Source organism: Phalaenopsis equestris, unplaced genomic scaffold (assembly GCF_001263595.1).
Source record: "Phalaenopsis equestris unplaced genomic scaffold, ASM126359v1 Scaffold001081, whole genome shotgun sequence".
Taxonomy (NCBI): domain Eukaryota; kingdom Viridiplantae; phylum Streptophyta; class Magnoliopsida; order Asparagales; family Orchidaceae; genus Phalaenopsis; species Phalaenopsis equestris.
This window is the reverse complement of record NW_018165520.1, coordinates 689331-715644: the sequence shown is the minus strand read 5'-3', so window position 1 is coordinate 715644 and position 26314 is coordinate 689331. Positions and strand designations below refer to the sequence as shown.

The following is a 26314-nucleotide window of genomic DNA, read 5'->3' as shown; positions in this document are numbered from 1 at the left end:
CCTCCCCCTTGCCTTCTATATATCTTATCCAACTCGTTATCCAGCTTACTCATGTCCTCTTATTTAGGTTTCTAGATATCGATTCGAAGGCGTGGCCGGGTTTGGAGGAGACCGCTGCGTATTCTGATGCAAATCATCATGTTGGGGCGGTGTGGCCTTTTTACCTCTAGTCTTTTATTCTTGTAGTTGTTATTTCAACAGATAAATGTCCTGATTATGAAATTTGGTTCAATGATACATGGTTTTGATGAAATTGCTGATCATTGTTTGTTCGAATTGGAGCTATTGAAACTTCAGTGAACTTGGCTGAGAAACCGTTATATGTTAAGAGGTTCATTCAACAGTACTTTTGTCTATGTATCAATCGCAATATCGCTGTAAGACGAATGTTGTTTTATTACTAATTAGTAATTCCTGTTAAAAAACTTGTATTTGAAAAGGGCTGTTGGAAATTGGAATAAAAATAAACGCTTTTTTGTCAAGAAAGATCTATGTTTCTCTGATAGGAAACATTGTGTTACTTGATATGCCCTTGAAGAAACCTAAATTATGTTGATGTATGGCTGCTGAAAATAGTCGACTGATCTCATGGATTCTCAAGTGCAAATCATACGATTATATTGAATGCCTTTATATCTAAAATTTATCTTTTTAAGAGCTCAAGTTTTTAGTAAATCTTGTTTAGAACTTCCTATTTATTATTATTATTTTAAAATGTAGCAACCTTACCCATCCTTCACCCATCCTTTTGTTTCACTTCATGCCTTCGTTAATTTGTTGATGTGTGAGTTCAAAAATTTTCTTTCTTGAGAATGATTTTGATATATCTGAAAGTTCAACTCTTCATTGAAATTTGGTCATAGATTGTGTTTATATATATATATTAATGGAAGCTATTTTCGTGAAGATCAGGTAAAATTGTAGTATCTCCTATCTTATTTTGTTTTAATGTTTTGATATTTAATAGGCTAACCAGAATGTGTTTGTTTAATCGCTACTTGAATAACTTCATGTTCTATCATTGTACCAATATTTGTAAATCATTCTAAGGGTACAAATTTTCATTGTTTTTTAGTATCTGAGGATAATGGTTGAAGAAGACAATGTAGGATCTTCAGAGAAGGACGAACTACAACTTGCTTTGGCTAAATCTATTGATGCCATGGCAATGAGTTTGGAAACTGTTCAACCCGCAGAAGAGAAAAAGGCAATCAGACATGACTGGTCTTTTGAACCTTCAGAACCTGCTAGCTTTAAGCTATCAGCCATAAGAGAGGAGGCTATCAGACGGTATAACCATGCTTGTGATAGAGGGTCCATGCTGGCAAATATTTCAATCAATTATCCTATGAAAGTTACAATTTTATTTGAGCTATTGTCTGCATGTGTGGCTGATTCACCTCAAGACTGTGAGAAAGTATCAGTGCGGAGGAAGGGATATGATGCCCGCCATCGGATTGCTCTAAGGCTCTTAGCAACATGGCTTGATATCAACTGGACAAAAATGGTATGTTTCATCAACTTTCTTATAACATGTTGCTTTCATTTTTTTATGAATTTAGGACCAACAAACTATGGTTGAAGTCAAATAATGCAGAATAAGTGGATAATATTTTGATGATAGTGTTGAAGATAATGATGATGATTAAGAAAAGCTTTTGCTGGTTGTGGGTATCATCACTTTATACTACTTTCCCCAACTATTTTGTATTGGCTTTGAGAGAATTTGTTGACCTTGCTTAATAAAAAAACATGTTAAAGTAGAGGAAACCTCTTTTTAAAATATTTTTTTTGAATTTTTATTGATTATTTTATGTTTTTTTTAACTTACAATGTTGAATGAACGAGCTCGTATATTAACATGCTCTTTTTTATGGTTGGCTTGTTTAAAATTTGTGTTACCAACTTAAAAATGATGTAGGTTTTTTTTGGAAAGGTGAGCCCAAAGGGTAATATGCGCGATTCGAATCCGCGGCCTTATGGTGAGAAACTATTTATAAGTTGTAATACAAAATGACCAACTAATACAATTCATAAAACTAAAATGTTTACAAAAGATGGAAGATCTAGTTTAATTCCTATCAAATATGACGCTAATAAGGCTTAGATAGTCACGTGCCTTTTCATTTAGCATTTAATTGGTAACTATCCCTGATGCGTTAGTCCTTATATTGCTTTTTACTAAAATTGATCTTATCACTGAGCTAAATAAATAGTCCTTTTACATGTAGGTGTCACCCCTGTCAATTTAATTCACACATTTATACTCAACTAGTTCTAATTTTTTTTCATTTATTTCTTTCATTTGAATCTATTCATCTATGTACGAGCTAAATAATTAGTCTTTTTACATGTAGGCCTCACCCCTTTCAACTCAATTTACCCATTTCTACTCAACCAGTTCCAATCTTTTTCTTTTATTTCTTTATTTTGAATGTATTCATCTATGTACGAATTTAGACGGTTCATCAATGTAGCTGGTTCGAAGATGTTAATCATCTAATGAAAGGAAAATAAAAATTATTTGTTTTAGAAGTATATTAAGTAGAACCAATTATGGCCGTTTTCCTACTTTAAACCAAATGCATGTTAGGATAAATCTATTTTTTTTAGTACACCTATCAATACTAATGGCAAAAAGATTAAGCACCACAAAAAGTCATCAAGTTTTGTGTGATATCTGAAACAATTTCTTATGCCCGGGGATAGGAGAGAAAAATTGTTTTGCTATCATGAAAATACTAGAGTATAAAAATAAATAAGGCATAATAGAACACTTTCATGAATCCAAAAATAATTAATCTTATCACAATAATTCCTAAATAACCCATGGCAAATAAATAGAAAAAAATCTCCTAATAATCTTGTGAAAGCATAATAATAATACAAAAAAATCAATGAAAACATATATCTAAATTATATTGGTATTTTGATTTAAACTATATATTCCTCAAATGGATTCCACATTATAGCATATGATATCATTTTGCTTATTATGACATTTTTGGGCTTGCGTCGCTTCAAAATAGTTAACCATGATGAGAAACTAACAAACAAATAAAACATTTTTTAACAACTGTATTTTGACTAGTTAATATCTGCCATATTAGAATTATTCATACAATAAAGCCATTATAAAATATCATTCTAGTAGAGATTATTGTATGCCTCGAAATTTTTGTAAGTGGGAGTTTATGGTAACCAATGGGTTGAATGAGCAACATTCAAAATTGAAGAATTTGAAGTTGAAATGAGGGGAGTCAGTGAGCTGTTTTGTCATTATAAACAAAGCCATCAAAGGTGAAGGTAGAAATCTTTTTTCTGTATCGATAGAGGGAGAGGGAGATTGAAAGCCGCGAGCGCAAGAAAGTGCATCTGCTCAAGCAAATCGAACACAGCTGTTTGAGCGCATGAGGAAAGAATATGATGTTGTTGGGTGCTTTGTGCTGGCCTCGATAGATGAAATGACATTTTTGAAGCTGTGCGAGTTTAATCACTATTAAAGCGTGAAGAAGGGAATGAAAGAGGTGAGCTCAACATCAAAAAGGAGAATCGAGCCAACGCTCTTCCACTAGTTCTTAATTGGATTCGTTGCATCATCGACGTAGAAGTGGAATGTGATCAGAGGACCGATTGTGCATAGGGACATAATGAAAGATTACCGTGCAATTTGACAGTAGGAGCAAGCACTCGAAGAAGACAAAGCTAGCGATAACTCTCCTGATCGAAGCATGCAATCTTCTTATGGGCCTACAACATTTGTACGTAGGAACTCGATGCCAAGAGCAGTGAGTGCTGAATTCACGCGAAAAGGTTGGGGCTTGGGACGAGCTAATTTAATTGAGATAATTTTAATTATGCATTTTATTTATAAATCCTAAATTTTTAGTTTATACCTATAACATATTTTACTAGGGCTTTTGTATGAAATTAAAGATTTATAATGTTAGTCTAATATTTGTGGATCGAGGAGAGAGAAGTATAACGTTAAAGTAAGATTTGAAGCAATTTAACAAATTAATTTTGGTTAGCAAGGAAAATTTTATTTATTTAAAAATAAATTTTAAATTAATGGAATTAGGATAGTTTAGTGAAATAAATTTTTGTAAGAAGTGATATGACTTATTATATATTTTTATAGAAATTATATGTTGAGCTTTAAGTTTCCTCTGACTTAATAAATAAAAATAATTCTAGAAATACTAAGACACTAAAATTGAAACATTATATAATAATTAAATATTAATGGGGATGTTTGGATTTGTATTAGTATTAAAGAATTAAACGTTGATATAGACATAAAAAATGATTAGACATGGAATTAATTATTATGAATATTTTTTATAGGTGTCAAATTAAATGTGAAACCAGAATAAAAGATTAAAATTCAAGCCAATTGAAAGATGTGAGTACTCTTATTTTAGTTTATACTTATATTTTGTTTCTTTTAAATCAATTACATGAGCAATTATTGATATTTGTTAAATTCACTTGTATAATTTGGTACTTATATACGTATACACACACACACACATATAGATACACACACGCGCACGCGCACACACACACACATTGATTATATTGAATTGAATGATATGAACATATGAATGATACGAGCTATATAGACTGCTTGCATGTGCATGCTAAATATAATGAAATCCACCTACTTATAGAATTAGTTGGGGATGACATAATTATTAATATACCGTTGCATGAAATTTGACAAAAGATATTGATATTAAAGCATCTTAATCAGTACAATTTAGACGATTTTTTATGACGAATGTAAACAATATAGATATAGATAAGTTATTGCACAGTGTCATTGAATGTTTTAATCTTTACTGAATAATCATAATTAAATATTAAGATTTTAATTATTTTTACATTAATTAAACATATTTAAGTAGTATATATTTTATTTTTCTGTCATTACATTAGTATAGTTTAAAAGTATCAGTATTGAGTGTTTGTTGATAAGTCGCTGTGTTTTAAACTCATTTTTTATATCAAAATTTTGGAGTATAAATGAGTAATAGAGGATAAAACATGCATAGAAAATGGGTTTAGCAAGGAAAAAGGTATTTATTTGTTTAATGTAATTTTTAATCATTAGTGGCTCTTTCATTGTTTTTTGTTTTGGATGATTATCTATAGCAGTTAGCTATATAAATTATTTTCCTTCATCGATTTTCTGTTCCTTTCTTGAAACATCCAGCCCTCTAGGCTTGTTCGTGACAATTATTTTATAAAAAATTTATCTTTAATGAAAGGTGGTTAATTTATTTGATTAGCTTATATTTCTTTCCTTTTGTTACTTCATCATATGTAAAATCTTTTTATGAGTAGAGGATGGTTGCAAGAGATGGTATTGAATAATCAACAGTAGCGAAATATAGAGCTGCAATTTCCTTCTCCCAACTTTTGGTTGATTTTTCACATTTCTCTTTTAGAATCATTTAATATTTTATTATAAATATTTATACTTTCATTTTTTTTATTATGAATTTATCTCACTGTTTAAAATTGTGCAATTTGGGGCATGCCTTAAGTCCCGCCTTAGAGCAATTTAAAAAAAAGAAAAAGAAAAATGCTTCATGGCTTACTCATGGAGCAGCTTGGGCGAGGCATACACCTTACATTTGCTGAGCTCATCAAGACCACCCGTGCCTAAATTCGGCTGAGGCCTCTCCTCTAGTGCTTAGATTTTTATCCCTTATATTAGATAAGTCGAATATGAACTGTAGCCCCACTCTCATGCGCAAGAGCTCCCATCTCCCTAGTTAGGCATCTCAGCATTGCCGCTTGTTGCTTCTGCCCCCCGACGCTAACTCAACTGCTTGGTGCTTTCTCTGTCGGTGCTTCCACTTAATGCTTTCACTTCAGTAGCCGCTTGCTTCTTCTGCTATAGTCGCTTGTTGCTCCGACTGCAGCCTTAGTTGTCTGCTGTTGTTGCCATCGCAACCCACCAACTACATCTAGATCTATGAATGTTATTGTGTTAGTTTGCCAATAAGTATGAAAGAAATCTACTATATTAAATTCATCTTAGATCTTTGATATTTTATGTTGCATTCATTTCATGTTTTATGTTTTTTGATGACTTAATTAACTGATGTTTATATTATATTTTTATTTTGTATAAGTTGTTACATGATACTTTGCGGCTTACATAATTTTGTTATTGCATCTAAATACAATTTATCACTTTTTATCATCTAGAATGTTAATATATCTTTATGTAATTTATATATAAGTTATTATGCTAATTTATATATTTACCATTTTATTTTGACTTAATTTATCACTTTTTATCATGCTAGAAGCTTAATATATCTTTCTGTAACGTATATGTAAGTGATGATGTAAATATATTATTTTTACCATTTTATTTTGACTTAATTTTCAAACTATGAGGCTTATGTCTCAAACTGCTTTGAAGCTTACTCCTTAATCCCCAATTGCGCAATTTTATACCATGGTTAATCTTAAAGATTTTGACACTCATAATTGAAATCAACAACCCTAATGTTTATATAAGTATTGTGATCCATATCATGGTCATTATAATGGTTGTCGTTATTAGCAAGTGGTATCAGCAATCACTTTCTTCCTCTTCCATAATGGTACTTATAATCACTCTTTTTTAACTATATCATAGCATTATACTTCTCAAGAAAAGCATTATAATGACACCTATCATATCGGTATTTCAATAGAGCATCTGTATGAAGCTCACATTATTTTGTGAAATATCATAATTTATACAATGCATATTAGGAAAATTTAAAGGATAGTATTTTTCCTCCTCGTCCATGTACCCATCACTTGCATTCTTCACATGCACCCTAGTCAAGATCCAAGCTCAATTATTATATTACATAGATGAGAAAATCCTCCCTACACAACTTTCTCTCTAGTTTCTCAACTCCACTTACAAGATGAACACATTCAATCCTACTCATATTCTACTATTTCTAAAAGCTTCACTGATACCATGCGCTCCACCAATCTTACTAAGTCGATGAAATTGTTGTTTTAAGGAAGATGTAAATCAGTTGCTCATGCTTTAATTTAAGCTTGTACTTGAGCATGATGTTGTAGTTGATCTTGAGCTTGATTTTATATGAGGATGAGTTTAATTCAATGCTTGAACCAAAGATCTGTCAGTCTAATGTTGCATTTGAGCTTGAGGAGCCTTCAACCACTATTTTCGCTCCCCAACACTTTGCACATGGAGATATATGTGGTTCCATAGCTTCTACTATTCCATGATCCATGGCAGGTTGCCTTTATTTCAATTGTTTTCATCATTCAATCGTTATAGTATTCTGTATGTTGATACTCAGTTTCTCAATGAAATTTGAGGCAGTTTTATGAGGAGCCACTCAATTTTTTATATTCTTTCATATTTTTTCACCATTGAACATTAACTTGGTATTATCATTACTAACCTCATCATCACCACAACCTTATCATTATGGGATCTATTCACATTGCTGTTGGTATGAAACATGATTTTTGTTGACGTCTATGTCACGACCCGACCTAGGACTTGGAATTAACCAAGATAGGAACAACGGTCAGACGATGGAAACTAAATTTTCTATATTCATCTACAATTTAACAAATAAAAGAGCTACTAATCAAAATAAATTAAAACAATATATTTTAGATTGTCTCGTTGCTGGGTTTCCGCGTCTTCTATAAACGTTATCTCTTCTAACGTTGATTTTTAATTAATTAATTAAATTGAATATTCATACCCGTGAACCACATTAATTCAAGAGAAAAAGAAGTAATATGCATGTCATTCAAACTTTTAAAAAAACATTTGATGTTATTCAAAGAACCTTACTGTATCAATAGCATATCAGTACAATTCTATATATGTACAACGATCAGGAGCAATGTCTAAAATTTATGTCAATTAAGTCACATTAATATCTATACTATTTTTCATATACGTGCATAGATATTTTAGTGTTCTCACATTAATATCATCAATGAGTGACTCCATCATAGTCAGCCATGCACATACAAACAGTCAACATATTATTCATGTATTCCTCACATTTATGACTTTGGTTTCTCTCTGGTAGGCAACTTTTTGATTCCTAAAATGGGACTGTTACAACCTATCTTAAAAGCTCCCAAATTTTTCTTAAGTTGTTTACATCCCATCGTCTGCAATTATCCTTAATGATGGCTATTTTGCCTCTGCCATTGCTATGGATGTTTGCTATCTTTCTTCAACTCTTCAAGAAAATGTTCTTCACAACCCTTGGAAGTTGACATGGGATAATTATTTCACATCTTCACCTATATTTTTGAGCAGTACCTTGCGAAATCCTTGATTGATTTATTTTGATTGCATTTAGGGTTTGCTTGGTATAATGTTATTTAGATGCTAGTATTATTTGTCAAATATAATTTGTTTGGCTTTGCTTTAACCATTTGTCTTCTACTATGCACTAGCCTCTCTCTCTCTCTCTATTTTCAACCAGTGCTCTCTACCTTTCAAGCTCCTCTCCTTCACATTCTCTCTCTCTCTCTCTCCCACCTTACTTTCCCCTCCTCTTGATGACAATGAGAGAAGGTATACACAGTACTTTTATGTTTCCTCGTAAGCTCTTTATGCACAACTTAACACAACATGGGATTTGTTTGCCATTAGTTTATATTCTTTGCAGGGAACTCCTAAAAAACGTTTAAGCATGTTTTTTGGTAACAATGCTTGGCAAGGAGAGGGTATTTTGGAGGTGTGAATAGGATTTTTAGATGCTATGGCGATAACGAAATAAAAAGCTGCTAAAATAAAGATTACAAAAGTTAAATGGAAAATTGCATGGTGAATGATTTCACAGTTTAGATTGGGTTTTTTAAGGAAAAGAGTGTTTGATAATCATTCTTGGCAGTTGGCTAGGAGAAGACAATTTTGGGGGCTTGAAGAGATTTTTTGGATGCAATTTTGATAATCAAATAAAAAAAAATGATTGGATTTATGAAGGAAAAGTTATGGATTAGTTTTAGCTAATAATTTGCTTTCCCAATCCCCATATTTGGCTGGATGTATCTGATAAATAAGTATGTGAGGAGAAATTTGTCATGACCTGGTCTAGGATTTGTAATTAACCAAGGCAGAACAGACCGTCAGATTGTGAGAACTAAATTTTGTATATTTTTCTATAATTTAAAAAAATGAAAAAAATCCATTACTCAAATTAAATTAAAGTGATATATTTATAATTATCTCGTTACTGGATGTCTGCATCTTTTATAAATGTTCTCTCTTTTAATGCTCGTCGTTAATCACTATATAAAATATCGGCTTAGATGTTCCCTTGAGTGTAATCTGACTGTAAGATCCCGAGTAATCTGACTCTAAGATCCTGCCTCCTGTGATACAACATTTTATTGGGTAAACTTACCTCTTCAGGTGAGGTCGGCTTGGATGTTCCCTTGAGTGTAATATGATTGTAAGATCCCGAGTTTGGATTTTGTCTGTAAGATGTGGGGGTCGTTCAGTTAGGAGTGTAAATAAGCCAAATACGAGCGAGCCCAAGTTCGACTCATTAAAAAATATCACTGTTCGTGTTTGACTCATTTATATTTCAAACTCAAAAAGTGTGTTCGTGTTCGGATCATTTGCTTAGCGAGCCGAACATGAGCTGTTCGTGAACAAAGAGTTATTTTGACAACCCAAATCACGTAGACATAGGATGTTAAGGGTTAGGGTAGGTTTTAAATCTTATTGTTTATATTAAAACATCATTTAAATATAATTTAATATATTTTTATTCAATTTTTTAATTAAAAATTTTAATTGATTATAAATCTTTGTAGCATTGTAGTCAATTAATTTTTTTAAAAATAGTACTCATCAATATTTTTATATATATATATATAATTGATGAGTAATTTTTCGAGCCAGAACGAGCCGAACGTGAACGAACAAATCTTTGTTTGTGTTTGATTTGTTTATATGTTGAGCACAAAAAAATGTTCGTGTTCGGCTCATTAACTTAGCTAATGAATCGAACCCGAGCTTTTTAACTAATCGAACACGGCTATTCGCTAACAACGAGCCGTTTTGACAATCCTACGTCTAGTGATGTAGTATCTCTACTTTTGTAGCTGGGGCTTGAACCTCCGGTCTGTAGTGAACTTGTAGGTATTGTAGTTGTATTTCTCATTTCATCTTGAACCAGATAATGATCTTGTCTTTTCGTTCATGTTGGCGCTTGTGCTTCAAATTTTTCCACCAAAATGCTGCGTTATTTTTAACTTTCCGGCAGCTAGTTTTACTATTCTGTCTAGTGGGACGTCTTGACACTCAAAGACACATTCCATGGTCCGGAGCCACTCGATTACCTTGTCCTGATCTTTATGGCCGTCGAAAGATGACAAATCCACCTTCAAAATTATGACTTCTCAAATATTTTTGGCTATACCTTGGAGGTAGAGGTTCTTCATCCTTGGAATTCAAATGATGAAAGAGTTTTATCTATCCATTCGATCTAGCAAGTCATCGTTGTGGCTACCCTCATCTAGAAGGTTGTAAGCCTCGATTGTAGTTGGCGGACTTTTTATTACATATCCTTCCTGGAAATTCCCTGGACACCTCTTTGTGAATTTCTCATAAATTGCTTTGCGTCCTTTTCCCTCGATGAGGCATCAAACAATTATCTCCTTGGCGGCATAACTAGGTTTGGGTGTGGGTAGGTGGAAGGAGATGTGTAAGGGTGACAGTAGGGTGCGAAAGAAAAAATTTTTAGATGGAGATAGGTTTGGGTGTGATGGATTCTAGAAAATCTCGGATAGGACTAGGTTTTGACTAACTCTAATGCCAAATAATACCGAGGGTCACCCCAACTCCAATATAAAAAGTAAATATTATTACTGAAAATAAATAGCCGGTTACAATAAAATACAATTTAAAGGGAAAATACAACACACACAACAAGCAAACTCACATTAGGGCAGATCCCCGGTAATGATTGTGATGGTTAGGAGGGCTTGGAGAGGTGGAGACAAGGTAGGGAAGGGGCATCCTGACTGTGGATGAGGGACGACAACAATTATCGGCTGTTGCAACAACAAAGAGCAAAGGGACGATAGTCCAAAGAGCCGCAGTTTGCTGTTTGGGGCGGCTGGACTACAGGAAACAACGAGAAGGTGTTGCAAATGCTGCAGCAATGGTGGAGGGCTGGGACAACTAGACACCGAGTAGAGATGGCTGGAACGATGATGGAAGTGAATATGGGGCAGTTGGAAGGCCGTGAGCTGTCGAAAATAGCAAGAGGGAGGGCTGGCGGCTGGTTCAGAAGGAGGATAACATGTATTGTGCAAGGCAGGCCTTTGGAACAGTGATGACAACAAGTGGGGGTGTTGGAATGCAGAAGGTGCAGGATGAACATCGTCGACAGCTTTTTTGGGTGACTGCATTAGGAAACGATGGGCGGGAGCAGTGTGGGGAAGATACAGAAGAAAATAGGGAGGATAAACACCACCTCGAGAGAGTGATACAACCGGAGCACCATCCAGTCTCACAGATACAACCCTCAAAGGGGAAAAACGGATACCGACAGCTGACAGAAATCCAAGCCAAGAACTATTTAAAAACATAAAAACAATATATTTATAGAGTTGGGGTAAAGAGGAGTGGACCTCACTCCCAATAGAAGGGAAATTCATGTAAAGGAATGGTCGACCGACCCATTTGGACGGGCCCTAGCTGCCCTCACTTGTGGGAGTTTGCGGTATTATAGCAATGATTACAAAAACGTCTCCTAGGTCGCTCCGACGTCAAAGGTGAGTAGGAAACGGAAGGTTAGGCGGAGTTAAGGCATTGGAATTAGGCAAAGATAGATGCCTGTTGTTTGACATAACTCACTAATATTAGGAGGAGGGTGCATAAACAAACTCTTAAAAGGGCTTCATTTGTTGGCCAAAAGTTCCAAAGTGGGAAGAAAATAGGTCCTGTTCATCAACTTTAGGTCTAAATGACCTTTATAGGACTATTTTTAGGAATAACATGATCTACACAATTACTTAACATGCAATACACATTTGCACTTATTGAATGATGGCTAATGAGTCCTAAAAGAAAATAAAAACTATAAATATTGTATAAGTAATAAAAAAAATAATAACTATCTTTGATAACTCAAAATGCTTAATCTAATTTAATATTTCTTAGAACATTGATTATGAAGATCAAATTCTTAATGCGCTTCATAAGCGCAAATTATAGAGTTATAGAGGGTGGTGTGGTTCATGCAACAAAAGAGCATTTCTCTCAAAAAAGTTGCTTTATTGTTCACTAAACTTTTATTTCACTACTTTTTAACTGTTAATGAAGGGAGAAACGGTGAGGAGAGGAAGCGTGTGAATTTGGAAAAGATGGATACATGTTGTGTCACTGTGCTCTTAAGATCTCTTAGAGGATATCAATTGTCTTACAGAGCACTTTAATACTCTTAGCATAGAAAGGGCATCACACCATTTCGTAGAAGTGCTTGTACATTGATCAAAATTCTCCAAGGAGAAAAATATACGAGATTGATTCAAATTAGATCGACATGGTTATTCCAAGGGCTATTTATAGTATTTTCATGGTATAGACTATTATTACTTAGATGGTTTGGTCACACTAAATGTTGACCATTTGATAATCCGAGTAGATGTTGTAGATTCGACTTATGTTAAGAAAGGCATAGGTAGACCAAGGAAGACTTGGCTTATTGTATTAAAAATGATCTTAATTTATTAGAACTAAATGAAAATATGACACTAAGTAGGACACAATGGAGAAAAGGATTCATGTAGCCGACCCTACGTAGTGGGATTAAGACTTTGTTGTAGTTGTAGACTATTATTACTTAGTAGTCTTTACACTTACTGGACAAGTACAAATTGCCTAAAAAGGCGTAAACTTCCTTAAACAAATAATGAGAAAACCAAGTATTACTAGAATTCTTTAATTTCTATCCTAACATGATGTCTAGTGGATGTCAGTGACTGATAAACTGCTTGATGCCTCTATCAAAGTATCTTTTCTAGAATTCTGTCGCAGCTTGAAAATATAACTGCAGGGTTATATTTTGCATGCTCAACTGCCACTGCTTACAAGGGTTATATTTTCCATGTTTCCTCATTTCGTTTTGTTAAACTGAAGATAACCCTAGTTGTCAATATTACTTGCCTGCTTTACGCTGCTGAAGATATTCATACGTAACTTTTGATGTTTCTTTTCTCAAATGGTTACTTTTTTCTCGTATTTTATTTTTAATATGTCAATTTTTTGAAAAAGATAGACATCTTTTGGATGGTGCAATTTGAGATCATGGAAAAAGTTTGCTTGTTGTGCTGTATCCACGGATACAGCTTCTGCATTCTATACTGGCTTAAAGTTTTCACTAATAATGTTTTCTTAGTTTAAGTAGGAAATTTGTGGTAACGGTCTATCTTATCGCTTTTTCTTTTAGGAGGCTATGGAGATAATTGTTGCTGTTTCAGCAATGGCTGCAAATAAAGAACAGCAGCAGTCAGAAGAAAATGATTCAGCGAAAAGTAAATGGGCCAAGTGGAAGCGTGGTGGCATCATTGGTGCTGCTGCCTTGACAGGAGGAGCCTTGTTGGCCATCACGGGAGGTATAAGACACTTATAGTTGATAGGTGTGCTGTTGGCTTCATGGGAAAAAAACATAACAGCAAAGCGAAGCCTTAACTCCTACAAAAGCAAAGTGTTACGCAAAACTTCATATTTCACATAATCAATAATATTTAAAAGATTTAATGTGATTTAAATATTAAAGACCTGCCCAATTTGAATGATAAAAAATTATATAAATAGGATTTTTCAAAGAAAATTCCCTAACTTGACCAAGGTAAAGCCTAACCCCTTGAAATTTTTACTGAAGATAGACTTGAACCAGAGAATCATTGGGACTAAATTTCATGATTTTTTGAGTGTCAATTTTAATTATTAGAATTATTTTAAGTTATGGAGAATTTATTAATTATAAAATATTTTAAATGTGAAAAATTAAGTTTTATATTTTTATTAAATATCTCTGAGATCAAGTAACCCAGAAAATAAATTTCACATTTTTTTTATTTTTCTTTGAATTGTTAGGATTATTTTAGTGAAAATCCATTTTTGCCTTTAAAAATTATTTTAACCTTCAAAATTCAATATCTTCACTTAGAAAATCATGAAGAATATTCCAATTGTTCCTAAGTGCTTAGGAAATAATTTAGAACATTTCCATGAATTTTATTATTTTTGTGATTTTTATCATTTTTTAATTATTTAAATATTAAGGAAAGGCTTAAATATGAAATTTTTATTTTAATTACAAATTTATTTTTAGAAACTTCCTCTAATCATAGAGAACATCCAAAACCAATTTTTATAATTTTTTTTGAGTTATATTTTAATTGTTAAAAACTATTTTGGTGTTAAAAATGACATTAAACTTAGAAAATCAATTTGAATTATCAAATGAACTCCAAATATTTTGAAATTTTTATGGGGAGTTCTATGAACTTCAAATTACAGTAGAGATTGAAAATCAAGTCATTTAGATATTTATATTTCGTCTTAGGGGTTGTAAATATTTAGTAGAGATATTTAGTCATTTAAAATTAATTTTTTTTGCATCTTAGGGGTTGTAAAAATTAGGTGCATTTTTAATTACTTGGATCATGAAACATTTTCCAAAGGTTTCTCTAGACATAATAAACCTTCCAAAATTTTCTTGGAATTTTCTAAGCAACATGCTAATTATTATTATTATTTTATGCAAATAATGGACATAAACTTGAAAAATATGGATCTCTATCTAGAGGTCTCCTCTTACTTTAGAAAAATCAGAGAATGTTCCTCAAGACAAAAGCAATAACATGCCAAAATTTCAAGTCATAATGAAATGTCTACATGCATTGAGAATCAAAAGACTCAAAATAGTGTTTAATTAATTAAAAATAAAATATGCATCACATAAATTTAAAATTATTTCCACATTGTTTTCCTCTGTTCACTGAGCAAGAGTATTTTTATTTTATTTTTGTGACTTGTTCGTCAGAGATTTTGCCATAAACTGAGCTTCCAATTTCTTCCAAACTTCGGTGGACAAGAGTTTTAACATCACCAGACTATGATTTTGTCTAGTCTACAATAAAAATCAAGCATGCAAAATGAATGAAGCGAGAAGGAGACAGTTCAAGGAGGGAGATGAATCAAACAGTCGGGAACTCAGATGTCACTTGCATTCCATAAAACGATGCTAAGAGGAAGACAATGCAAGTCCAAAAGAAGAAGAGAAGAGGAAAAGAAAGGAGGAGAGGGGGAAAGGAAGGGTGCACCTCACCTATGTGGAAGGTTTGAGTGTAACAGAAGAGACGACGTCGCTGATGAGTAAAGGAAGCGTCGACATCGAATGTTCGTGTGGGAGGGAGCCGAAGTCTAGCCAACGACGTCGTGTTTGTGGGCAGAGAGGAGACAACGATGACATTAGGTAGTGAGCCTCACGTGTGTTGCTGCCGTGCGAAGGATGAGACGGAGTTACGTGTGTTGTTGCCGTGCGAAGGAGGAGATAGAGTAATCTTCGTTGCAACTGTACGAAGGAAACCAAGTTGCGCAGTTTACCACAACCAAGGTAAGTCTTAAAAAGGGTTTTTAAAACTTATATATATATATATATATATTGAATAGAAATTAAGCGTGATTACATAAAGAAAATTTTAACGTTTAAATAATGAAAAGCTAATAGTTTATTAAAATATTAGATTAATTTAATTTTATACCATGTTATAGGCTTCAATTTTAGAAGAATTGAAGTCAAGACAAATAGCAAATTAATTGATATCGAGACGAGTACTCTTACGTTTAATTTATAGTAATAATTTATTTCTTCTCAACTATTTTGCAGTGAATGACGCTTGCACATGCTTTATTCTGATTGAGATATTTTTTTCTTATCGGTCATATTGTTATGAATAGTTATGACTATTTACTCTCATATATTTAGTGTATGTTGTATATCGTATGCTGAATTAATGCATTGAATACATGAATGATATATTTATGTTGGCTGTGGATGTGCATGACTGATTATGATGAAATTCTCTCTTGATGTTACTAGTAAGGAAACATTAAAATACTCGTGCACGTATATGCAAAAGAATATTCATATTTATGCGTTTTAATTGACATAATTTATAAACGGTTCTAATATTTAATGATATTGATATGTTATTGGTATAGTACGGTTTTTTGAATGATATCAAATATTTTTGTTGATTTATTAAAAGTTTGACTGACATGAATATTGTTTTCTTTTTACTTGTATTATTGTGGTTTTTAAGTATGAATATTCACTGACATTGTTTTGTGTACTGTTGTTTTAAAATTAATATTTTAGGTTTAATTAGGTGATTTAAAAGATGAGCGATAGAAGACAAAATATGTATAAAAAATGCGGGCAACCAATAACGATGTAATTATAAATATAGTATTTTAATTTATTTTGATTAGTGAATCTTTTCTCTATTAAATTATAGACGAATATAGAAAATTTAGTTCTCACTGTAAGACAGTCTTCTTGTTTTGGTTAATTCCAAGCCCCGAGTCGGGTTGTGACATGGATGAATTGTCCTTGCATGCTCGATCTACCACTACCAAATTGACATTAATAACCGACTGACGAACATAAAATTTTATGATTTATAACATATCTATTATATTCATTTTATAAAATAATTAATGACAAGATTATTGAAGGTATCATCCAAAGTATAATATGATTCAAAGTTTATTATTTATCTATTTATAGTCAACATTGCATAAATCAAATTGATTATAGGATGATTCTTGTAAATAAAAGATCTAAAATATCTCCTATCTCTCTACACAAATTATTGCTATATTTATACCTATTAATTAACGTTCCTCATTTGATGCATACAAAATCTCTTCTTTCACCTATGTACTTCACAGGTGACAATTTTGAAGAACATTCATCTTGTATATATAAATATTCTCTTAACTTTCAAGCACGATACATTCCAATTATATTGATATAGATATAGATATAATGGTTGTTATACCTGATTTATTCTCTTTACTTTTGATTCTTTTCAATTTAGTTCCCTTAGGATAATTTTCTTACACACTGGAAAACTTGGAGGATATCTCCGTCGAAATTGATTTATATAAACTTCTCAGAAGATTTTATTGTTTATCTTTCAAGCATAACACATTCCATCTTCGTGGCCTAGAGGAGGGCTCGTTATGGACCTAACACATTCCTTTTGTTGTCTGCTGCAAGGCCCCCCCTTCTGGCAAGACACAAACCTGCTTAGTCAGCTCAACATCCTATTGCAATATAGATTATGGCCATCAACAGAACTCAGCCTAGCTTAACTTTAGATGCTCGTTGCAGTCCCTGTCTATGTTCCACTAGTTTTTAACCTCGTTGGAGTGAAATGAAAGTTTTCAATTAAAGGCTAGATTGAATTACAATTAAGAATAGAAAGCTTTCGGTCTATATACAAGTATAGACCTATTTGGATGAATATATCCTCCAAACTTTCATATATGTGTAAGTCTGATTACAAAGAAATTTTATGGTCGGACTGTATTGAAACAACTTTCAAGAGTTATGTAACGGGCACATTAAATAAACTGTGACCATATAACACCCATACAAAGTCCAGTGACCATTTTTAATAAATACTTTTCTCGCCTTAGACACACACACACACACACATTTGGGTAAATGATTTTTCTAAACAATGGCAACTTGAAATAAATAGAGAGCAATACACATACTAGCCATCACATTCAAATTGCAATGAAGTAATAAAATTTAACTCTTCATTTTAGTTATGATTGCTATTATAAGTAGTTTATTTTTAGTCAAAGTACTATTAATTTATTCAGAACATTTAGCTTAATCTCAATGGCATGGACATGAATTGAATCATATCATATCAGAACGTACCTTCTAAGGTAAATAGTTATTACATTTTTTACAGAGGCATTGTCTAATCCTTCTGTATCAATTTGATACTTCACTTTGAATATCCTTTTCCAGCATATTACTACTTTTTCGAAGTGATGGAAAGAAAAATGGTCAATGCGCAAGTATAAGTGTCCCTATGAATTTCCACAAGAGAGGAAATTATCTTTCAACATGCAAATGCAAGTATTTTAATGTATTTTTTCTTTTGGATTCACATCAACATTAAATCTACTTATAAGGCAAGTTGCATGATGCATAGAGTCTACATAAGCAATTGAAACATAAACATGTAGACATACAAATTCATAGCAGTATGAAGAGCAATTTGCATTGAGAAGTGATAATAATAGAAAAACCTTTTACAATAATAGTTTCATAAACATAACATCATTTTATGGGTTTTTACATAAAAAAGCAGGAATCATAAATAGCTCAACTCTCTTGAGGAGATGAAACGATGCGTTACATCAGTATTGAAAAAGACAAATCAAGGAAGGAGAGTATATCAAGAAGAGTAAGATGCTTGGGGCATAGCAAAAAAAGACAAATCAAGGCAAAACCTTTTTCAATACTGACGTGACTTCTCAGTTGATCTCCTTGAGGGAGTTGAACAACTTATGATTCTTGCTTTTTATGTAAATAACCGTAAAATCAAGGCATAGGTTCTCCTCTTCTCTTGCACGCGAGAATTCTTCCGTCTTCTTCTTATCACACACTGAGATCGAGATAATTTGTAGCAGAGACCAACTCTGATCGTGAATGGTTTACTAGGGGAGAAAACGAACCTCGTGTGCGTGCAACAGAGAGATCGTCGTCGTCTGGTGAACCAAATCGACATATGATCGAGCTTGGGTTCGAAGGACTGCATCAACGGCTTTGGTGTGCGAATTGCAAAGGAAAAAGATGAAAGACTTCTCGTGAGTCATATGCGAGGAGAAGAGGGGAGCATGTGCCCTAGCTAAACGACCTCGATTGTGACGCAGGGAAGAGTGATGCCCTTGCCGATTGAAGGAAGAAGAGAGGAAGGAGCTCTCGTGCGTGCAAGTAGAAGGCGGATCTCGCGTGCGGAGTAAGAAGAATCTCTGCGTGCGAGTAGGGGAAACCAAACCTTTGAAAGTTAAGGGTTTTAAAAGATTGATTATGTATTAATTATATTATTAATTATTAATGATAATGCTTAATTAAATTTGGATTCACGCTGTAGAAGTTTCACTTTTGGTTTGAGAAAATGGTGATGACAGAAAAGAAAAGGTTAGGGTTTGGTTTATTTAAGTTTTGTTTGGTTATTAAATCTATGAAATAATGTTTCATATAATGAATTCAAAAAAATTATTAATAATAATAGATTGTTAGATAATATAAATGTATGTATATTTATATAAATCTTAAAGCTTAATTGAATAGGTATAAATTACATAAATTAATTAGAAAGTTAAATTAGGAGGGCCAACTTTATATTGGTAATATTTTATTAAGTTTAAATTGTTTGAAAGAAATAATTAAATGAAGATAATAATTAGCATAATGAAAATGAAATATTTATTATTATACGATACATCGTTGATAAAATAAAGGCAAATTGCTTTCTAATAACAAGATTAACATATAGTAAATTAATAATAATTATTTATGCATTTGACTTTAGATTTTCATTGAAGATAAGTGAAAAGAACGATTGACTAGTGAATCATCAGTGATTGAGTTGAGTTCTCATGTTTTTATGTTGTAATACTATTTTGCTTCTTTTAAATCAAATGCATTTACTAGTATTGGTACTAGTTATATTGAAATTGCTGTAAACTTAAGATTTATGATTTTATTAAATTTTTTGTTCATATCGTAGGAATGATATCTTTACTTAGCATTGTTTAAATTATCATAAATATGGAATGTTACACAAGTATATTAATTGCTATGTAAATGAGAGTGAAATGATCATTATGAAATAGTGATTTTCATAGTATGCTTGTATTTGCATACTTGACTATGACGAAATCACTTTTTTATGATACTAGTGGGGGAATGCTAAGGTACTCGTGCACGAAAATGAAAAATGATATTAATATTAAAGTACCTTAACTTGTATAATTATTAGATGGTGCTCCTGCAACAGTTGTACAGATAAAATGATAATGATATATTATTAATTTAGGAAAACACCTTGAATATTATGAAATATCATAAATAATCATATTCATAAACTTTTAAATATTTTATACTGATTATTAAAAGCTTTGTGCATATTATTATTTTTTTCATTGTGTTACTGTAGTCTATGAGCATGAGTATTTATTAAATTTGGTTAGCTCATTGCTATTTTAAATTAACATGTTATGTTTAATTAAGTGATTTAAAGGATGAGCGATAAAAGATGAAATTTGTATAGAAGATGCGAATAACCAATAATGAGGTAAATTTAATTGTACTATTTAATATTTGTTTTTATATGATGACTCTTTTATTTGATAAAATGTAAGTTATAGAAGTTAAGAAAAATATAATTTCCATCGTTCGATCTTCTGTACTAGTTTTGGTTAATTTCAAGCCACGGGCCAGATCGTGATAACTGAAACAAATTGCTTATTGGAGACAGTTATTGTTGCTCTCACATGGCATCGTCTATTGCTTTCATGTCACCCTTTGAGCAAATACCATTGCTAGTTCTCACTTTATTGCCATATTGATTCTCTTTCTATCTTCCTACTGACTTTCTTGCTTTTATTTTTGTCTCCTCATTCTCTTGCTAACTCTCTCGATTTTAATTTGACAACTTTAGATTTACACCGACATATATAGGTTTTGTATTATTGAAATATAATTAATATAACCATTGTACTTTATAGTATATATATGCGTTATTCATAATGGTAAAAATGCTTAAAATAGTCTATTGCTTATTCATATGTAGCCAATTTATTCCCAGGTTATCTCATTTATTCAATTTAGTCCCTCAACTATTTGATCTTAAATGGTTCATGAGCTAAATCATCAATTTTGTATAGTTGAGGGTATAAATTGGGTTTTCTTTTGTTTCTCATTTTTATCAATTTTACTTCAGGGATAGTTTGGGATCAATTTTCTATAGCTGATGGACTAAATTGGAGACATGCTATAATGTGACTAAATTGGTCACATAGGAATAATTGGGAGATTCTTTTTGACTTACCTTATTTATAGCACCCAATTAAACAAATATTTTTTCGGGATTGAAAAGCAACTTATTCAAATCATCTTACCCACATAATTCATTCTCTTAAATCCATAATTTTTAACATTAATTAATCAATTATTTATTTTTTGAATGAAATGTTGAACTTTTGCAATTTTGTCAATAGATTATTAGTTAAAATTTTTTAATCAGCTGCTAATGTTTTTTCTGTAAATCATATTATTCAACATTAATTAATAAATTAATTATCTATTTAATGAAACTTTTAAACTATTTCATGTTAGACAACTATATTAAGTCTTAAATTATCAGTTAAAATTATGTCATTTGCTGCTAATGTTTTTATCAATGCCTCTCAATAGTTTAATGATTCGTTGGGTCCTTCCAAATAGGGAGCTGCATTTTAAAAAATAAATTCTAAAAAACTAGAAAACAAATAGGGGTTTTATCATGCATGTAGTGGGTGATTTAAACTATTCATTATTATTCGTACACCATGTCACTAACCTTTTGCAGTATGATTTGAACAATTCATTATTATTTGTACACCATGTCTCGAACCTCTCACAGTATAATATTCAAAATGATCTCATTGCCTAATGTTTCAGAGAGCTTTGCTTTGAGACTCAAGAAAAGAAGTTTTGGAGTGAATATTTAAGGACACTATTTTTAATAGTCAATGGATAACAACAAATATTCTTATTGGTTGCTTCATATTCAACAGGTTTAGCTGCCCCTGCAATCGCTGCTGGCTTTGGTGCTCTTGCTCCCACATTAGGAACTCTTGTCCCTGTTATTGGAGCGAGTGGTTTTGCTGCTGTAGCTAGCGCTGCAGGATCTGTTGCTGGTTCAGTTGCTGTTGCTGCTTCGTTTGGAGGTGTGAACTTGTGTTTCCCACCTTTATGCGTGTTATTTATGTCTCTTTTCTTTAAATTTTTTTATTTTTATTTTTTGTACTTATGGTGACCCTGAACTTGTTCTTGTATATTCATTTGTTATTCTCTGTTTCCCTTGCACATCTTTCTTGGCACTTGAGCTGAGTGCATGAATTTCTTGCTTCCGTGACACAGGAAAAAATGGAAGTCCACATGATTAGGAATAAAATGGCAAACATTATCTATTGATGCTCCACTAGGCACTCTGCCATGATATATAATTGAGGTTGAATTAGGACTACGCAAAAAGAATACACTGTACTGTTTAATATACACTGTAGAGAAGCACACATGTTAATGCGAAGACATTAACACTATAGACATTTCTTCTTCTTGCTTCTTCCTAATTCACCACCCCCCACCACCTCACCCCCATCAACTCTCTCTCTTTCTTTCATGTAAGATTGATTTTAGCTATTGTTAATTTTCAGATTGCTTACATATTTTTGACATCCAAAAGTTTATATTTAGAAGATCTGACTTTGTTGGAGTGGTAGTTGGTCTACATAAATGCTACCACTTAGAAAATTAGCGTTTTCCACTTTTCAAGGGCCAATGGTCCTTTTACCAGACTTGCGTTTTTTTTAGATGAAAAATTCAGTCTTGAAGGTTAATGAACTGAACTAAACAGATAAGACGTTACTGCAGTTACCTTTGGAGTGTTTATGTTGCAACAAAGCTAATATCAAACCTTTCATCAAAATTCTTTATCATGATGGAAATCATGGGATCAAAGGATATCAGTGGTTGAAAGCTTTGAGGATGTTATTAACTTTACACTCTTTTTTCTTTTGGCTACTTTGTCTGATTGATGAATCTAAAACTAATATTGATATGACATTATGAAATTGTGGTTTGTTATCTTGCTTAATGCAAGAGTACCACTCTTTATTTCAGTTTCTCTGAGAACATGGAATTTCATTACGGGTACATGATACTTTCTGATATATGGTGAGTTTTTTTGTATCTTTTTCTCTATTTAATTTTGGTCCAGCTAAGATGAAAAGTTCTAGGAAAACCCTCATTTAACCCATCTAAGCATCCTCTTAAGGGATTAGAACAAGTGCATGTTTTAAGGAGTCAAAAAACAAGAAGGCCTCAGTTCCTATTTAAAGTAAAAAATGGTTAAACAAAACAAAATATGCTTTGTGAAATAAGAAAATGAAGTTATTTTGTTTGATGATACTTCTTAAATTAATTATTGATTTCTTTTAAACAACGCGTCTTAAGTTGGAGCAATGATTAAATTTTTTGTAGTCTGATCTAGAAGTCCTAGGTCTGAGTTATGGGCCTTTAAATGCTATGGAAACATACCATACATTAACCCCTCTCTAGACCGTCATCAAGACCTTAGTATGTCTCGAGTTCATTGTAATCTTGTTATCTGAACCAAGCATTTTGATGGTATGCATGGTTTATCTTCTACCTAATTTTATTAACCTCTTTTCATTTTGGTCGTGCAACCATACTATGCGTGACTTCAAATTAGGACATTTAGGGTCTGTTTGGCGCAACTGTGAATTATTTATAATCTGCTGATAAGCAGATTATTCTGATAATCTGCAGATTATCAGAATAATCTGGTTTGCTGTTTGGGGCAGCTTATTCAGACTAACTTATTGGTGGTTAAATGACATTTCTGCTCCTGTCTGATAAAACTGTTTTGGGCAGCTTATTCAGAATAGCTTATTGGTAGAAAAGAAACATATAGTGCAGAAACATACGTTAATGACAGAGATATTCTAAAAGATATCATACAGTTCTCACATCCTAACGAGTACCAGTAGAACTAAAAAAAGTACAAATATAAGTATAACAACAAGAAGAAATATTAAAATATTTAACTTAAGACTCTGGCTACGTCGGTCCTCAACTGCACAGTCAGCCTGAGAAAACATCAGATTCACATGACTGCTGGCATGACTACTGACAGTGTAATATGTGGGACTATCTGTCCACCGGAAGAAATCGCAACAAGCTGAAACACCTCTGACACAACCATAGAACTGCCTCCTAAAGCTATGCTCCTTACGTGACGTTAGCAACAGAGACGGTAGTCCACAATAACACAAAATCCCTCTGTCCGTACCTGATATCCTGGAAGTCATTTTTGTATAACTGCGAAAATAACAAAAGAATCAATGTCGGTTTAAGGTATTTTAAAAGTAACCAAAATTAAATACATATAAATATTAACCTATAACCTTATTAAAGTAAAACTTGGTAGATCAACAACCACAAATAACATCTGTGATAGACTCCCTTAAAGCAATCATATCAGCCAAACATTCACCTTCCTGATCTCCAAATTCATTAGAGTCTACATCATTCTCAGGCAATGAACTCTCACCCACAATTCCAGGAGTTTGGTCGAAGACATTCAGTTCGTCATTGTCAACCATACTAAAGTCTGTATCTGATCGTGAGGAATGTCTTCGGATAAAGTTATGTAGTGTCATTGTTGTAACCACAGTATGCACCTGCTAAAAATATAGTATAATTGTAATGGTGTTATGAAATTCCAGAAACTGAAAAATTTATATGCATGAAGTTCTAATTATCTCTAATTATGCTCACAGAAATGATAATTTTAGAAGCAAAAATAATTTTAGAAGCAAAAGGGGCACCTCTATCCCTAGACTGAAGACAATGTAACTTTTAATCAAATCAGAAGTTCAGAAAGTTCAGAAAGAAGCCCAAAAATCCAAAGTTACACAAATGATATATGTGGTTCGGTCAAAAACATATTAATCAAATCCATCCAAAAGAAGCCCATAAATCCAAAAACATATTAACAGACAAAGGAGAAACTTCAAAGATCCCATAGAACCCTCTATGGCTTCCTATTAAGTATCATTACAAATCAAGTGCGTACTATAAGGAACAATGCTCGTGACTCAATTTCAGAAACCCCAACCTTCTCTTAAAAAACTTGTAAAATGGATAATTGAAAACCAAAGTGAAGATCATTATCCATCCCCACTCTTCACAAATGACTTGAACCTACAGCAAACCCAATTCAGCACCGCAACAACCAAGATCAGCTTAACAATATCAAAAAATAAATAAAAAAATCACCTTTTGAAGCAATGCCGCAGAAGCTTCATATCTTAGACCAACATGAATTTTATGAATGAACAGATAAATGCTACCAATGGATGAATGTTAAAATGAACAACAATAAAATCCAACAGATAGAAGGTGCAGCAAACTACAGTAATGCCACTACAAAAGAAACCTTGTAGCACTTTAAATGCATTCAAAACAAAACCCAAACATAGCCTTTGTAGCACTGTGCATACTGTGAGGAACAATGCTCGTGACTCAATTTCAGAAACCCCAACCTTCTCTAAAAAAAACTTGTAAAATGGATAATTGAAAACCAAAGTGAAGATCATTATCCATTCCCACTCTTCACAAATGACTTAAACCTACAACAAACCCAATTCAGCACCGCACCAACGAAGAAAACCCCGCAACAACCAAGATCAGCTTAACAATACCAAAAAACAAATCAAAAAATGCTAAAGAAATCCACTCTCATTGTTGGAGTTCAAAAACAACGAAGACGACGATGACATAGAAATCTTCGGTCAAGTAATAAACAAGGTTTACGGTCAGATCTATACAAATAAATGACGTTCGCAAACAACGTTCGCGGATTAACAAAGAACTATTTACGGCCACCGACGTTCGATCGCTCTAGAGGAAGCATTCCTTACGAATTGACGGTGAGGGAAAGCATACCTTGCGATTAACGGGGGACGAATCGAAAGGAAACTCTACGATCTCCTCTACGGGGGACGAATCGAAAGGAAAATCTCCGATCTCCTCTACGAGGGAAAAATCAAGGGAGGGAGAGCGCGAGGGAGAAGAGGGGCAACTAGGGCAATATCACGAGCCGAACGCCGGACGCAGTCCCCACCCCGCGTCACATACCTATTTAGGATTTGCAGAAGTTAACGCACTGCGGCAGGAATAATCCACACGAACGCGGGATCCAAACACGAAGGCAGCGTTTTGGAAACGCCGCCGCACCTAAATAATCTGCCCCAAACAAGCCCTTAGTGCCCTCAGACCTAATGTTGGCAAGTGTCAGCACATCGAAGGTATGTTCAGTCTTAAAAGTGAAATAATTTCTTATTTGATAGTTGTGCATGACTTATATTATATATATA

General features: G+C 32.9%; 1 protein-coding gene across 3 annotated transcripts in view; it reads left to right on the top strand.

Moving 5' to 3' along the window:
* LOC110033037 (transmembrane and coiled-coil domain-containing protein 4-like) overlaps positions 1-26314 on the top strand; it is a 46066-nt gene that overhangs the window by 329 nt on the left and 19423 nt on the right. The window contains exons 2-5 of one of the 3 annotated variants that reach the window (XM_020736882.1): positions 68-149; positions 1076-1507; positions 13491-13656; positions 21926-22078. In XM_020736882.1, the coding sequence (XP_020592541.1) occupies positions 68-149; positions 1076-1507; positions 13491-13656; positions 21926-22078 (833 nt within the window). Of the gene's footprint in view, positions 1-67; positions 150-179; positions 332-1075; positions 1508-13490; positions 13657-21925; positions 22079-26314 lie in introns of those variants that run through there. The other 2 variants (XM_020736883.1, XM_020736884.1) reach the window with 2 other exon arrangements.